Here is a 17,774-nt window from a genome sequence, read left to right on the forward strand (position 1 = left end):
GAGAGCGAGAGAGAGAGAGAGAGAGAGAGAGCGAGATTCTCTTTCATACGTGCATTTGTATAAGAAAATGGCTCCTGTTAAGAGACACGCGTACAACGCCGAGTTTAAACTCAAAGCGATCAGTCACGCAGCACAACACGGCAATAGAGCGGCAGCGAGAGAGTTAAACTTAAATGAATCGATGGTACGGAAGTGGAGAAAGGATGAAGATAAGCTCCGCCAAGTAAGGAAAACTCAACAAAGTTTCCGTGGCAATAAAGCAAGATGGCCAGAGTTAGAGGAGACACTTGAACAGTGGGTTGTTCAACAAAGAGCGGCAAGCAGAAGTGTCAGTACGATAACTATACGTATGAAGGCAACAGCGCTGGCACAAAAACACCGGACGTGTTGGATGGCCCATTCACTGAGATATGGTCAATTCGAACACAGCAGAAGAAGAATTCGAGGGATTCGTCGATGAGGAGCTTATAGAGTGATCTTTGTTTTTCTTTTGTGTGTTTACGTTTTACATTTTACAGTTATTATGTTATTGCTTTGCACTCGTTGTTTTTGCACATTACGAGTGTCACTTTATTGCGATTGCACTAACGTTTCATTTAAAATAACAGTATCAGACGTTTTTTTCTTTGCGTGTTGACTAAATGGACAAAAAATAAAATGATATGTCGATGTTGTTCAAAGATGTGTCACGAAAATGCTTTACCTCAGAGAAAATAATAAAACGGCTGTTTATTTATTTTGGGAGTGAATGGAGTTGTGGAAAGCTTGTTTGTTAATAAAGTTTGACATTTTTGAATGTTTTGTTGACATTCCCTTGAGCGTGGCAACATCTAGAGGTTGCATAAAGTAACTACATTCTCTACTGTAGTCAAGTCGTCACATTTATTTACCGTAAATAGCCCTTAATCCCAAAAATGTCTCGAAGGACTGCACAGGATTACAATTACAAAATTGCACAATTACCTGATCTTAAACCAGCATGCACTTATAGCGCCTTATAATGGGGTGCGTCTTATGTATGGCATAAGTTTTAAAATATATCATTCATTGAAGGTGCGCCTTATAACATGGTGCGCCATATAGTGCGGAAAATACGGTAATGTTAACTTTTCAATTATGTTTTGTTCCTTCGTGTTGAAATCAACACTTTTCGGGTGGTTTGTAATCTCTAACCTTATCTATGACTTGGATTTTTTTTTTGTCAAGCAGATCTTTTTATTTGATATTTACATTTCACCTTTAATTCGCAAATATTTTTCACATTTGTGATTACGTGTCTTTTTTTTCTCTCCACCCCTTTTGTGACCGCCCTTGACTTAAATGAATAGACCACGTGCAGTGACCAGTGTTGGTCATGTAACTTTAAAAAAGTAATATGTTATAGTTACTCAATACTTCTTTCAAAAGTAACTGGGTTATTTACTGAGTTTATCCTAAAAGTAAATTGTTACTAGGGAAAACTATTTCCGTTTCTTTAAAAAGAAATTGTTGTGTGTCAAATAATCTGAAATTTTCTGAGCAGTATTGGAGTCATTAGATTTGAGAAGAATAGACACGTAGTTGTGTTATAGAACCTTGTAATATTTATTGCACCTTGCTAGCAACAGAAAAGAGAAGGCTCTTTCAGCTCCCAAAAGGGTCTTCAGGTTGTTATGGTTGTTCAATCCATACATTACCATTTACAATGTTTTCATATGAATGACTTAAAGCCATTGTCGAATAACGACAACACTTGGACCATACACCGAGTCATAAAACTTGCTTTCCTGGGTTGGAAATCATCTGAAGTTTGTACATTTATTGGAGATTTGTTGAACAAACTTCAAATTTTATAGTTATGCAAAGTTTGAAATAAGTGTGCCTGGCAGTCTAAAAGAGCGAATTTAAGGGTCTCTCCGCCTGAAAGGGCCAAAAAAGCCCTTATTAATAATGACTAACTTTTGAACCATATATGCTAGATTCATAGAACTTAAATTTCCGGGTTGGGAAAAGTCTGTATTTTCTATATTGTGTGGAGATTCGTTGAAAATAATTTTACTTTTTTAGTAATGCATAGTTTAAAAATTTGTGACTGGCAGTGTCAATAGGGGGAATTTCAGTCTCTCTAAACAGAAACATAGCAACAACTCCAAGCATTTACAAACACTTCAACCCAAGATCACATCGTATTCAAGCATTTTAAGCACCCATACGTTCCCTAAACGGCCAAAAAAAGCCATAACCTAATGATGACAATAACTAAGTATCTAAAAGAATTTCAATAATTAATAAAGGCAAATTCATTTTAAACTATAATGCATTGTATTTATTATATTTTTCTCTAGTTCTGCCATACTTAACATATTGTGCAGAAGTCTGGGGCAATAATTACAAAAGTTCACTACAGCCCCTTTTTATCCTCAAAAACGTGCAATTAGAACCATACACAGGGTAGGATATCGAGATCATGCTAATATTTGATTCCTGCAGTCCAAATTATTAAAACTTGATGATTTAGTAAGATTTTTCACTGCACAACTGCTATTTAAGGTCAACAAAAACATCCAAAAATTATTCATTCGGAAAGAGGGAAATTATAACTTAAGGGGCTGTAGTAAATTCACAATCCCAAAGGTGAGAACAACCAGGAAAAGTATGTGTGTGTCTGTGTGGAGTCAAACTTTGGAGCAGGACGGGATCAAACAATGTCCAACTATTCACTTATTCAAATTTAAATACAGGGAAGCATTGCTGGCGGAATACAGAGATGAGGAAAATGGGGTATGAGTGATACGAGGGATTGGGAATGGTGCGTCTACAACTATGGTTAACTTTGTTGTTATTGTTGCTATTGTTATATCATTTTATTAATATTATTACTATTGTTGTTATTATCATTGGTGTATTTAATAGGGAAGATGAAGAAGGGTTAGGGAAAATAAGCATCTGCTTCTTACTACCCCTTATCAAACTTGTTATGTAACATTTTTTTGTTCTTGAGTTATTGTTTTTGTTCTGTTTTTATTTTAATGTTCGAAATAAAGTTTTCTTTTATTCATTCATGTTTGAAGTCTGAAATGTGGCGAAAGGTCACAAAGTTCAAGGGGGCCAAATAGTTTCGCAAGCCACTGTAGATAAAAGTGTTATGTTTTTAAAAAAAAGTATTTAACTGTACCAAAAAGTTATTCTTCATCCCGGATAATAAATATGCTTCATAAATGTAGCAGAAGAAATTAGTAGTTATCTCACAGTTTTGACTGAATATCCATGAAGTACTGTAAGGATCCTTTTTTTAAAATTGTAATCGTGTCTAAAACCGAGAGGATTGCCAGGTTTTTCAGATGAAAAGCCTTTCTGGACCAAAATAAGATTTGAAAAATACAATATACACTTGCTTAAATTGCCTCTAATTCATGTGGTGTTTTTTGGTTTTGTTTCAATTGTGGGTTTTTTCATCAACTTGGTCTTGAATTTCATTTCAAAAGGCAATTAAAAAAATCTTAAAACGTCTTGAATTTAACCTGCCTTAAGCTGTGCGAATCCTGTAATTGATTGGCCAAATGTGAATGTTGCAACATTTCTTCACTGTCTTAAAAAGTTTGAACTCCATATGCTACCACGCAGGCTTGGAGAGGCGAGGGGCTTCCATTGTCCACCACCAGCAACGAGGCTTGCAAACTTTATGATGCTATTCTCACTCAGGTGGATTTGCACACGGGAAGCAATGTACAATGGCAGAATGATAAATTTGCTGATTTGTCTTTCTTTTGTCATGTTTCCAAGTATGTGACATGGCGCAACATTGACAGTATTGGAGGAATTGGCGGCTGCATGACTGGCATCAAGGAAGCTGATCCAAACTTTGGTGAGAAAAAGTGTTTTTACTCTGAATTGAAACAAAGAAAATGTTCAGGTCAACATTTAATTAAAAAAAGAGCAGAAACATACTTTAAAATCATTTAGGAATAATTTGTTATTATGCTCACATATATGTTTTTAAAAAAGTCCTACTAATAAAAAATGTGTCCTTATTTTGGTGTCCTCTTTATCCTGTGTCCCTTTGTTTGTCCTCATAAAAACTATATTCTTAATTGCGCTCATCGCCTATGTTTAATTGCCTGGCTTCATTTGTCTGTATTTGCTTTATTGTAATCATTTTTTATTTATCAAGATATGGAATTTCATGCAATGAAGCCCTTCCAAAGGGCTTTTAATTCAAGTTGATTTAAGATTCTCTTTTGGAATATACACAAAATAAATGCATACAGCCATTTTTTCACTCCAGCCTGGACACTATGCACATTTTTTAAAACCAAGTCCACAACTCAAAACGTTTGCCCACCCTTCGTTTGGAACAACATAACTATTCAAACATTCATTGAGCCTATTGCTAGGTGTTGGTGATCCTGGGAATTGTGGTATTGATCTGATACTGATACCTTTTGCTTGGAAATGTCGAGATCATTGAATAATTGAATGGATCTTTTTTAGAATTTCTGTAGTATTCTTATAGTTATTTCTGGAGTAGTGTTTTTTTAGGATTCGTTCAGTATTTCTGCATTAGGATTTTTTATAGTATTACTGTAGTTGTATTTTTGTAGAGATTCTGTTGTATTGTTGTTATATTTTTGTACTGTTTCCAAAGAAGTGTTTTTCTAGTACTACTGTAGTATTATTGCAGTAGGATTTTTATGGTGGGCAGCACGGCGGCGCAGTCGTTAGCGCTTGTGCGGCACAGTTCTGAGGTCATGAGATCGAACCTCCTGTGCAGAGTTTGCATGTTCTCCCCGTGCTTGCGTGGGTTTCCTCTGGGCACTCCGGTTTCCTCCCACATTCCAAAAACATGCATGTCAGGTTAATTGGCCGGTCAAAATTGTCCCTAGGTGTCAATGAACGGGTGAGTTGTCTGTCTCTGTGTGCCCTGCGACTGGCTGGCAACCAGTTCAGGGTGTCCCCTGCCCACTGCCCGAAGATAGCTGGGATGGGCTCCAGCTCCCCCACGACCCTACTGAGGATAAGCAGTGCAGATAATGGATTTTAATGGTAGGATTTGTGTTGTATTTCTGTAGTATTACTGTGGTTTTATTTTTGGAGTATTTATTTAGTAGGATTTTTGTAGTAGTTTTGTGTTATATGTTTTCCTGTAGAATTTCTGCTGTAGTATTTTTTGAGTATTCTTTTAGTATTTTGGCAGTAGTATTTCGGCAGTAGCATTTTTTAGTATTTTTAAAGTGTTATTGTAGTATTTTTGCGATAGTATTTTTGTGGTATTCCCATAGTATGGTTTTTGAATTATTTTTGAAGTATTTATGCAGTAGTATTTTTTAAGTATTTCCGTAGTAGGAGTTTAAGTATACAGTAGGATGTTTGTAGTATTTCTGTATTGCTGTATCTGCTTAGATTAGTGGGACTTGGTGGAGGAGCAAGGTATGAATAATATCAGTATTTGGATTGAGCCTCAACGCCCCCCCACAGACACATTAATTGCCATTTTTTGAAGTCTTTCTGAAGTGTTAAACATTTCAAGTAAGCATGGTTTTGTTAAGAACCATGTGAGAGATTTGGGAGAATTATGTCATAATGTCATATCCCTGCAGTGATGGGCCACGTGGTGAGTACAGGCCTAGAGCTGGTAGGAACGTCCGTTTCTCCGCGCTTGGACCAGCGTCTGGCCAGCGCTGTGAAGAAAACCGTGGAGCTTGCCAACAGTCAAAACCTCACTCCTAGAGAGAGCCTCCACGTTAAGGCCTTGGAGTTCTTCTCACATGGGTGAGTTTTACATAGAAATGAGAATTATGACTGCGCATCTATCAGTTTCAAGGGATTTAAAAATACCTTTTTTTAGGCACAGAGTTTTTAGTGATCGTCTACACAACTATGCAGATATGTTGCAAAATATTCCATGCGTTAAGCGGGGTCGAGTCTATTGTGCGCATAGCTGACGTAGAGTTTATAGTACAAATGGTTTGTTCTAGTATCTAAAGAGAGTACGCTTCATTACAGTTTACCAGTGTCACACTAACAGACCCCGTTTTGGCTGTATGTCGCGATGGAAGCCTTTATATGGGAGCTTATTAAACATTTTAGGTTCACTGTTGAAACACTTTATGATGAAAAGCCACAGACAAACTACACAGCCAGAATCGCCACCCCACTACACACAGCAATTTGAATGGGTGGGCAGTAGGGGTCGGTGGCGTGATGCTCACAGCGCACTGCCCTCTGCCCAGTGGCGTCTGCACCGAAGGTAAATAGTATCGGTATCCTAGTTTGCAGTACTTTGTGACATTATTACAGAAGAAATCTGCTCGCACCTCTATTTGAAACCATTATATATGAAAAAAAATCCAGGTCAAAATGAGCCTCAATGATCTCAAGTAATTGCGGCAGGGTGACAGCTTAAAGTGGTGCTGATATGGGACACATGCTCTGGCATTATTCTTTTATCATAAATTTGATCAAATCATCTAACATCACACAGTGAAATAAAATGCGCTGAATTTTTTTTCTGGAGTGCGAGTTTAGCGGTTTTGTTGAATTTTGTCTTAAAATATATTGTATGGATAGTTCAAAGAAAAAAAAAACAATCAAAATATTTTGCTATTATGGCTCTTTAAATCAAAAAGATTCCGGACCACTGCTCTAGTGCTTTGACGTCCCAGGATGAAGATTACACTGAATATGGCGAATCCCATTAACACAACATTTGAGGCAAGTTACGAAAGAGACAGCAATAAGAGTGGACAGCAATTGCATACCGCTAATTTCTGTTCGGAGAAATTGGAACCTCGTTTACAGTGTGGCTGCGGGACTTTTGACTGTTTTGTATGAGTTGTGTGTTTCGACCTCCAAAATCTGTTCTGGGTAAGTTTACCTGCTGCCGTAACAGCGTGCGTTCCTTGTTAGTCTTCGCCACCTTGTGGCCTTTCCTATGTTATTCACCTAGTTTCTCGCAGTTGGGTCTGGCTAGCTCCCTGTTAGCGTCAGGGCTACCTAGATATAAGACCGGGCCTAAAAAAATCCAACACAACTCTACCCGGCCTGCAAGTATTAAGACCTGACCCAAACCCAACATATTAAGGTGATTTTGCAGGACGAAGCCAGAAAAAAACTCCTAAATCTCATATTTTATTTGTGAGGACTCGGGAGGTCAAAGTTTTAATATTTTTTTAATGAAAATTCCATGGTATGCATTTTTTTAGTAGCACTTTATCCCGTTATATATATGACAGAAAAAAACATAAAATTTCTAAGGTTAAAAAAATCTACATATTTTTATGAAGAGAGATCTTCATGCACACTTGCTTAATTACGAGTTACTGCATTCCACTAGGCCACAGGTGTCAAAGAGGCGCCCCGCGGGCCAGATCAGGCCCGCTAAGGGATTGAATCCGGCCCGCGAGACAACACTCAGAGAAGCGCAAGAGAAAAACAAGCTGCTGGTTGAAATATGTCAACTTGATGTTGCCAAAGCCAGGTGCCTCGAACAAAGACACTATACTTGTTTTTATTTCTCTTTCTCTGTCTCTCTCTCTCTCTCTCTTCCACCCCTTTTCTCCCACTCTCTGTCTCTTCTTTCACTCTGTCTCCCTTTTTCTCTTCCTTTGTTGCTCTTTGTCTCTTTCTCTCTGTGTCTTTTTAACTTCTTTTGCTCCAACTTCATTTTCTCCTTTTCTCTCTTCCTACCCTTCACGCTTTCTTTTCTCTTTTCTCTCCTTCTGTCTTTGTCTTTCTCTCATGACTTCTCTTTTTATCTCTTTTGTTTCTCATGCTCTCTCCCTCCCTCTCTTTTTCTTTCTTTGCCCCGCCCTCTCTCCTTTCCCTCCCTCTTTCTCTTATTTCTTTATCTCTTTTTCTTTCTCTTTAATCTACTAGTATGTATGTAGTATGTTTGTTCTATTGTGTGGCCCCCGAGTTAAAATGAGTTTGACACCCCTGCACTAGGCCTTAAATAGATTAAAGCATCTTAAATTAATGAGAAAATACACTCAATGAAATTGTACTTTCTATAGTCTTAAGGTGGAAAATAGGAAAAAAATGATACAAGAGCAATTACATAAACTAAATAAAAAATAACATTTTTTTTGTAATTACCTGCATCGGAACACACACAAAAACCACCTCCTCTAAGAAGCGTTAAAAACAAAATGAATTGGAACATTTTCAGGAACACGTTTTTAGAATAAAAGAAAAAATCACTCTAAAAACGGGCCTGCTGTAAAAAGTAACTTAACATAATATATCAATAAGCAAGCAAGCTAGATAGAATACAACAATTTTAAATGAATATGTGCAAAAATAATGTGTGAAAACTACTATCGGCGGCAGTAGCTCAGGAGGTAGAGCGATCGTTTTAGGATTAAGGGATCCCAGTTCGAATCCCGGCTTGTCCGTGTTACATGCCGAAGTTTCCTTGGGTAAGACACTGAACCCCCAATAAGCAGGTTAGCGCCTTACATGGCTGCACAGATCATATCACAAAATAAATAAACATGTGTGAAAATAAGCCAACTAGTAATTAAAAAGAAAAAAAAGAGAAACACTGTCATGTTCAAATAAAAAACAATATAGATAGGTAGATAGATACTTTATTTATCCCTGTAGGGATAAATAAATACACTTCCAGCAGTATCCTTGTGTTGATTTTCAACAGATTAACAGGATGGCCTCGGGGTGCTGTGTTTGTAGTTTAGCAACAGCGGAGTGGATGACGTCACACGCTATGCCAAAAGTTGGACGTCCCTGCAGCAGATGGAAATCTTTGTGCCCAGGGTTACACCACCTCGTGGTCACGTATATAGCGAGTCCGCCTCCTCTCCGCTTCCTGCAGGCTTTTGTATCTCTGTCTGCCCTAACAGCGCTGAAGCCGGGTAGCTCCACGTTAGCATCCTGGATGCTAGACGTGAGCCACGTTTCTGTAAAACACAGCAAAATGCACTCCCTGTACGCTTTAATGTTTTTCACCAGCACAACCAGTTCCTCGGTCTTATTTGGTAGAGTTCACATTTACCATGACTACGGACGGTACCAAAGGCTTATATCGCCGCTTAGCCTTCACCTTAGCTTCGGCTCTGCAGCCACGATAGGGCGCCCTCATCACGCCGGCACGAGAATTCTTCAGGGCAAGGAGTTGATTCCTCAAATAAACACATTTTTGTGCGTTAAAACCCATAACCATAGGATAGAGGGTAATCCAAAGTGTAGTTGTCAAACTGGACGAAAAACACAGAAGATAGAAGCAGACAATAAAAACAATACATCACAAAAAAAACGAAATAACACGGAGCTGCTGGAAAGGCTGCCGCTCGTGGCGGCGCCTTAGATGTTGCTATTTCAGTGTAAATACAATACATGTGAAACAAAAACAAACATATATGTTACAAAGTGTGCCAAACATATACGTTGAGCCAGGTTTCAGTGACCTTCACCCTGGATTCATTGTGGTTTAAAAAAAATAATTCAAGAAAAGTAGAGAGAGAGGGAGAGAGCAGTGAATTTCAAACAAAAAAAGGCAGCACTGCAGCGAGAAGCCCGACCCAGCTGGAAGCCCAAACTAATGATTGACCTTTTACGCACAACCCGAATTTAAGGTCGGGTTAGGGTTTGAGCTTAAGATCCTACCTCTAGGGCTGCCGAAGGCTTCCAGTTTTGGTCGCTCCAGGTTAACCCCTGTTAGCAGCCAGCGAGCTGGCTATTTTCCCATGTCCTTTGCTTTATTTCCGGCTGGTTTCGTGTGTGGTGCCGCACCCATTTTTCTGTGTTGGTTCCCTGGCGGCTTTCTGTGTGTTTTTGGTCGGCCAGCCTCATCTACCATTTTCTCACGCTTTGCATGTTTTAGAATTTGGTATAATTTTAACAAGGCTAATTTCCAAATTTCAGGAATACCGTAAATTGCCCTTTGCCTAATGTAGCTTCTACTGGTGCCTTAAAACGAGGACAAACAGGCTCAGAGACAGCTTCTTTCCCAGGGCCATCATCACCCCAAACAAGAGCACAAATCTGAAAGCCTGTGCCACTTTTGTATTTTTTGCCGCTTAATGGTATTTCTCAAAATTAACTGTATATATACCTTGAGACTTACATGGCGATTTTTGTGAAATGTGATTGCACATCTGTTTATTGCACTCTTGTTTAGGTGCACAATTTTTTTTCATTGCCCGATTATTATGACTAAGACCAGTGTCTAAGGACTACATTGAAAATCTTTTTTGCCTATTAATACTGACAGTATTTCATCTATTTTTTTAATCTTTACAGTCTTTATTAGAGGTTTACCCTGAGTGCCATGTCAAATTTTGTTCCATACAATGTTTCACGACGTTGATATCAATGACGATTCAATTAAAATTCTGGACTACGGAGCGCACTTGATTGAAAGCCGCATGCTCAAATTTAAAAACAAAAGTAATTTTGTCTATGTACAAGCTGCACCGGATTTAAAGCCGTTGGCTTTAACAGCCATAAAGATAAACTACCGTATTGTTTTTACTCTTTAAGAGATACCGGACTAAGGCGCATGGAATTAAAACTAGTCAGTGTGAGGGTTGCACTAATAATACATACGGCACATGATAGATTGTATATTTTTGCTTAATATTTCAATGAATGTTGTTTTTCTTAAATGGATGAAGTATTTTTTTACCCTTAGGGGGCACTAAATGATACTCATTGTCACTTTTTTGGTTCCTTCATTGTATATTTTTTATACGTCAATTGTGTCTCACCAAACTCTGACTTTTAACTGATTGCACGAATGCCATTCTCAGGGAAGTTATTAGGGAATATGAAACGAACATTCGTTTTTCAGACACTTGAGAAAATAATTCAAAGTGTTTGATCAAAATGTCGCTATTTTAAAAAAAATACATTTTCCTATTTTGTCATGTATTTTCTTTTATATAAGAAAGCACATCATCATTCAAATAATAAAAATTATCTTAAGTAGCAGATGGTAGAATATCTTTATCACTTTAAGAAATGTTTGTTTAACCCGATAAGCAGAAACACACATAATGAGCAAACCAATATACCATCTGCTAAAAATAAAAAAATTGCATAAAAAAACAATTTTCTCATTTTTATTAGAAAAACAAAAACATCTTTTAATGAGAAAAAAAAGCTTGACAGAGTTTATTATCAAAGGGTAATATTTTTATTTTATTTTATTTGCAGGGCAGTAACCAGTGCACTTCAGAAAATATATTCTTAGATTATTGGCGGAAAATGTTGCTTTTTTTTAAGTCTAATCATTGGAAAACACTGTCTTTTTTCTCAAGGAAAATTACATTTAAAAAACGTATACAAGCAATATTATCTAAGAGATATATTTTTGTTTTGTTTGATGAGCCAATTGGCTTATGTGAAGGGAATAGAGTGGGGGTAAAAAATGACTAAAAATATCATTTACAGTTTTGGGATTTCAATCAACAATAAAAAACAAGAACTTCCAATGTAGGCGGTATAAAAGATGAAAAATAACTGAAAAGCAAAGCTTTTGAGAAGGGGAAGAAAAGTAATTTAAGGTCCAGTTACTTTGGAGAGTTTTTTATCAATAAAGCTGCCAAAGACTGAGAGAAATGACTTAAAAATTTGTAACATTATCTGAATTTTATAATTAGTTAAAAATCATTGCAAGAGCATAAACCAGTTTGTAAATAATAAAAAAAATAGTAAAAATATCGTAGGTTTTTGCCTACGAGTCAAAGTTTGGCTGCAAACAGTTTTAAATGCATCAATTGAATTTGGAAATAATGTTTTGCACTAATACAGTATATTCATTAGAGATCAACCGATATGGGTTTTTCAGGGCCAAAACGATTATTAGTATTAGGAGGAGGCCTATATTTGGGGCCAAATTTCCTTTGCTGTAAAAGGTCAGAAATTGGCACAAGATATTTTTAATAATGCAAAAAGAAACAAAAATGTTTGCTATAAATTCAAATAGAAATCGTATAGCTGTCTGAAACCTTTTACAGTAAATAAATTAGAATTTCAACACAACTAACATGACTAATATTTCACTTAAGCCTAATTTTATTTCCTGCACTGTTAGTTTTTGGTTTATCAACAACTCGTACAAAGGTACATAAAAATCAAATAGCTCCCTAATTTTTTTTTTAAATAGCCTAAATAAATAAAATACAATACAACTAACATGACCTAAATTAACCTAAAACAAAAAGTGCAACGGAATTTTAACGGACCTCGCAAATTGAGTGTGGCCACTCCTGTTTTAGAGCCAGATTGACGAACTTCTGTTATGGTAAGGAATAATCACTTTCGCATGCTTTTTATGCTCACAATCACAGACATGGTTCATTGACGATCTAATGTTATGATAAGAGCTAATATTTCAATCTCCACCTGAACATACCTGCCTGAAACAAGTTAACTACAGACCACTGGCATGACAAGTTAGCTAAGCTGTAGCTCTCTCCTGCTTTAATGGCTCTGCCCCCGGTCTCTTATCCAATCAGAAGGCGTGGGGTGGGTAACGGGAGGGAGGGGAAGGGGAAGAGTAGGAGCAAAGAGAAAGAATCTCGGCAACATGAGACTTAATAATCTGAAACGAATATGGCGGGTAAATAAATTATTCTAACAAACAATTAATCAATTTAATTAAAGAGCCGAGTTTATTCTTTTTAAAACTCGTCTCACCTTTTTGGAGCACCACATACGTTTTTTGATCATTATGTCAAGAAAACGGATGAAAAACTTTGTTTAGTTGTTCTGAAGGGTGGCTACACACAATTCTTTTTTCCATTTTGCAATAATCTGGGATCTGTGCAGCCCTTTGACACTCTTTGTGATTAAGGGCTATACAAATAAACATGACTTGACTTGACATTTTGATAGTTCAATGTACTTTAATCAAGGCACACTCTCTTGGATTTATGGACTTTTCTTTTACTAATCATCTACCGAAGAAGCCTAAATAGAACACAAAACAATAAGAAGAAAATAAAACAAAGACAACTAGAATGCCAATGCAAATGCCAGCTAACGCCCCCCTTCCCAACCTAACATCCCACCAGTCAGATCTATGTGATTGACTTTAAACACAGTAATCACTTTACATGTTTACATTGTTTGATCATTTTCTGACATTGAGAAACGGAGTTCTGACTAAACGTTAAATACTCTACGAATTGGCTCGTCGAATGAAAAAAATTGCCGATACCGATAAGCGCCCACCCGAAAAACGGTCTACCTCTAATATTTATTAACATTGTTATTTGACATTTTGCTGGGATGCAGACAAGATTTTTACTACCACAATTGTATGTCATACTAGAATAGCTGAGCGCTCTTCTTTCTGGGGAGGCAAAATAAAAAATGCCATTTCAGCTTTTTTGACAGCTATATTATCACCAGTCTTGCTTTGCTCACAGGGGATAGTACACATTTTACATTATGAAACATATCCTTTGAGTTCCTCTGTATGCCGAAACTGCTTTTTCCTCCCATTGCACTCACTTGTGTTGTAGGAATTTCCCCAAAGCAACTGATGCTTGGGAAGAAATTCTGGTGGATCATCCCACAGACTTACTTGCCCTCAAGTTTGCACATGACAGTTATTTCTTCATGGGAGCCCAAACCCAAATGAGGGATTCAGTTGCTCGAGTCCTGCCTCACTGGAAGCCTCACACCCCACTGTCCAGGTGATTGTAGGCATGCATGCCAAGGACTTACCGTATATCCTTTTGTTAAAGCTTACACTGCATAAAAGCTGACCCCCCCCTAAAACTGCTTTAAAATAGCCACCACATACTAAAATAAATCTATACTGAAAATATTTAAAAAATTACTGGAATACAGCACGCAATTTATTATTAGCAGCAGGCTTAAACAGCCATAAAATTGATCTCATTTACGTCCATTTTTTACATTTTAACAAAAATCAGCGGGTAAATGTTTGGTACTAAAAAGTAACACATTGCCACTATTAAGACAGCGATTAAGACTGTCAACAGGTGTCAATCTTAATCAGTTAGTGCAGAAGTCAATCTTAATTAAACTGGCATTAAATATTTATTTTTTTCCGATAACTACTAAGAGATAAGAACTCTTCTGCTACATTGAAGGTGCATTTTCATCGTGATGCATGAAAAATGACTTTTTGGTCGGGTGTAAAACTTTTTGGAAAAACATAACATTGCTATATTCATGAACAATTTTGAGTGTAGCATCACAAAAACACATGCTTGGAAAAAACAACAACTTGATGTGGACAATTGATGAATACTACAAACATTTTGTGATCACATTTTTAAGACTTTTAAAAATTGGATTAAAGACATTTTAATGCCAATTTAGTTCCAATTTTTAAAATAATTTATATAATGCATTTTAAGACTTTTCAAGGATCTGCGGGAACCTTGCCTGTCTCATTATTGCAGCCTCAGTCAGCCCATACATGTTGAGCGTGCAACTACATGCATTTGTTGGATGCGCTGGAAAAAACTTTTGCTTTTTTCATCTTTCTTGTGGTTTGGGTTGACGTTTGGACTTGAGGCAGGCCTTTTTTTACTTTCACAATTTTTCTGATACACCAACAAATAGAAAGTAAGAAAAAACCCTGGGGACGAGCATGACGTCGGTCTCCAGCACTCCCCTAAGCCCCCATTCCTCCTACCTAAGGGCCCGGTCACACAGACATTTGCGGCTGAATGACGGCCAGAAATTTCTGCCCTAGAGGCGGACGCAATTGGACATATTGAGCTCGCCGTTGAATCGTTATGAAGCTGTGCTTGACTCGAGTTCGGGAATTGGCGAGCGGGTAGCAACGTGATTTACTTTTGCCCTGGTTAATTCTTCAGAGCGCGGGTACTATTACTTTAACGAGCGTAGAGAGGCTCGAACGCGACCAGAATTATCCAGTCGTGAAGCAGATGCCGCTAGGACGTAATTTGACGTTTTGAGCCCGCAATATACACGAGATAGAGCAGTGCTTTACTCGCGGTCGCAAATTTTCACGTGGTTGGGCGCGTTCAAAACTTTTGAGCAGCTCAAAAGTTTGAGCACGTGTTTAAAACGCGTGCCGCACACGTGGTCAACACGAGTTAATGACGCAGAAATGACGTGCTATGGTCGCGGCCAGGGCGCAGTTACACTTGGGTAGGACGGGGAATTTCAGCGGGTAATCGTGGGTGGAGCATGGTAATAGCATGTTCTGTGCCTGTATCGCGGTGTTATTACGTGAAATTAGCGTGTTACGCGTGTGACAGTCAAACGCCTTTCTCTGCGTATAAACAGCGCAAATGCCGAGCGTGCTCGTGACGTCAAAGGGGTGAACATCCCCGTCAGCGTAGTTTCTCTTCATTTCAAATAAATTATTTGGTGCATCTGTTATGTTTGCAATAAGGCTGTGAAGCTAGGACCTTAACTTTGCTTTTTGGCTGAGATTAAGAATCCCAGGTATTATACCTTAATACTCATTTGGATTCTGATAGATATTAAATAATGAGGTAAACCTCACTAAACCCTTCAGCCCCACCCCCTCTCCATCCTCATAACAACTTGGTCTTAATCCATTTTAATATCTTGACATTTCTTAACTCGATAGTAAAATAAGAATGATGCTATAGCTTGTAAACATTTTCCTCACGAGTCTGCGAATTGTACCATCATGTTCTTCTCCAGCCCGGTTCCAAAATTAGCGTTCCCCCGCTACTTCAACCATGTTTACATTATCCTATCTCACAATGAAGTAAAGAATGCAATGACGAATATACAATCAATACCTCTTCATTATTCATTTGTTGGAAATGTAGTACAGATTAAACCGTTCCGTCATTGTTATTATTGTGAACGTAAATTGACGGTAGATCCCCACCCCCCTCGCGTGAACGCGCATTCTCCTGCGCTCCCGACGAATGCAAACGTATTCTATATAAAACACTTATTAAAACTATAAAGCGAGCTAATTATAATAATTGGGAGATCCTAGTCTATATAACGCGTTTATTTAAACCAAAAATTGCGATCTTATTTTACAAAATGCGTTTGTTAACATGGAAGGAAAAGTCACGTGAGGGTGTAGGGCGGTTTGGTTGGTTGTTGTTGGTCTAAACACGGAAAGGACCCGCAAATGACGCGATGAGAGGAAGGGGAACAGTCGCCGGCGTCTTTTTTCCGGCCACACCACAGGTCAAAAGCGGGTTGGCCATTTTTGCGCATTTTCCATTGCGGGTAAACACGGGCGAAAAAAAATCCCCAAATTTTAGCCGTCATTCAGCCGCAAATGTCTGTGTGACCGGGCCCTAATGTTTTACAGCTTTACTTAAAGTAAGATAAAAACAGGTGCTGTGAAAAAAGGCTATTTTACCTCAGTTGAGCATTGTTAACACATACTTAATCGAGAAAATATTAAAAAAAATAAATTCAAGGACACCTTAAAGGACACACCACTGTAAGTCTTTTAGTCCATGAATAGTCCAAGTTGTACAGCAAACTACAAAAAAGATCTGATTTCCACAGATCACATTTATACGCTTGTTATTCTCGCACTCTATTTTCAGTTATTTGAAAGGATTATATTCATTTGGTCTGCTGGAGACAGGATTCTATGACCAGGCTGAAAAAGAAGCGATGGAGGTAAGACAGTTTTCGTATTTTTCTGTGCGATTTAGTTAGTTCTGGATGCAGACTCTGTGATTTACAATGATCTTTATTTAATGTCCTTTAATGAGCCATTCCAATGCGCCTCAGTACTCCCGTTGGGCAGTTTTAAATAATGCACAATAAGTACAGTGGACCATCAAAGGTTGAACACAGTCTGTTCCTCGAGGGCGAATGGGAAAAAATATTATTGGGTCAAACTGTTAAGGTAGTTTTAAATAGAACCTTAGGCTAAGGGATGATTTTTACCAAAACCCGAAACAACTGCAATTTCCACTGGTCCTGGAAGCAGCGACCCTACCAGTCGACTTTCTTTTTTTTAAATTTAAGGTCGCCATGTCAGAAATAGGTTGGGCTAAAAGGATCACAGAAACCCAAGGGCAAGATGGCCAAAGGGTTACTCCAATCATCTGGTGAAATTGAAGTTTTTTTGAGCGCGGGAACAAATTTATATTTTATATCATTTTTTATATTAGTAAATTTACAGAGGCCATGGGCCAGTAAAAACTTGATAATGGGCTGTGACTGGCCGAATTATGGACATTTTCTTCAGTTGTACATTCCAAGGATGTTGCTAGCGTTTAATGAGTGAAGCAGTAACGCACTATGTAGTAACGACAAGTGAGTTACAAAATTTGACTAATGTTACAGTACTCGTTGCCAAGAAAAGTTGCGTTCCAGCTGTGTTCCTTTTTTACGCATTCGTCCCAACACTGATTGCAACACGCCTCAAATCAATGTGAAATTAAATCCAGACTACAATTTTAAAATTATCATTATCTGTCGTTTGCATCTAGTCACAGTATCAAATGCAGCACTGAATTGAGGTATTCATTTCACACCTAGAACCATTATTAGCACAGTTATAATTACTACAAATGTTTTGGGCACTGTAGCGGTTTCACCCCTATAATTCAGTCACAACAGTAATTTCGTATTAATGTTGCCTTTTTCCTACTTCATAAGATTAACAATGGCACAGAAACTAAAGGAAAATACAATAACTAAAGGAATAAAATAATACACTTTAGATTTTTATGCAAACACTTTAACACTGAAAAACACAGAAAATATAATTAAAATATTTATAAATCTAACGAACACCACAAGTCAGTTGCGATGCTGCCCTCACTTCTTTTGGCACAGTTGTAAATACTATATTAATAATCGCTCTC

At 37.7% G+C, this 17,774-nt stretch overlaps 1 protein-coding gene across 1 annotated transcript in view; it reads left to right on the forward strand.

The window, feature by feature from the left end:
• ttc38 (tetratricopeptide repeat domain 38) overlaps positions 1–17,774 on the forward strand; it is a 43,082-nt gene that overhangs the window by 3,419 nt on the left and 21,889 nt on the right. The window contains exons 2-6 of the mRNA XM_088341015.1: positions 3,604–3,681; positions 3,763–3,844; positions 5,577–5,748; positions 13,467–13,640; positions 16,500–16,575. Of these exons, the coding sequence (XP_088197141.1) occupies positions 3,604–3,681; positions 3,763–3,844; positions 5,577–5,748; positions 13,467–13,640; positions 16,500–16,575 (582 nt within the window). The remainder of the gene's footprint in view (positions 1–3,603; positions 3,682–3,762; positions 3,845–5,576; positions 5,749–13,466; positions 13,641–16,499; positions 16,576–17,774) is intronic.

Source organism: Urocampus carinirostris, chromosome 7, assembly GCF_059441175.1.
Source record: "Urocampus carinirostris isolate Australia breed hairy pipefish chromosome 7, RoL_Ucar_1.0, whole genome shotgun sequence".
Lineage (NCBI taxonomy): Eukaryota > Metazoa > Chordata > Actinopteri > Syngnathiformes > Syngnathidae > Urocampus > Urocampus carinirostris.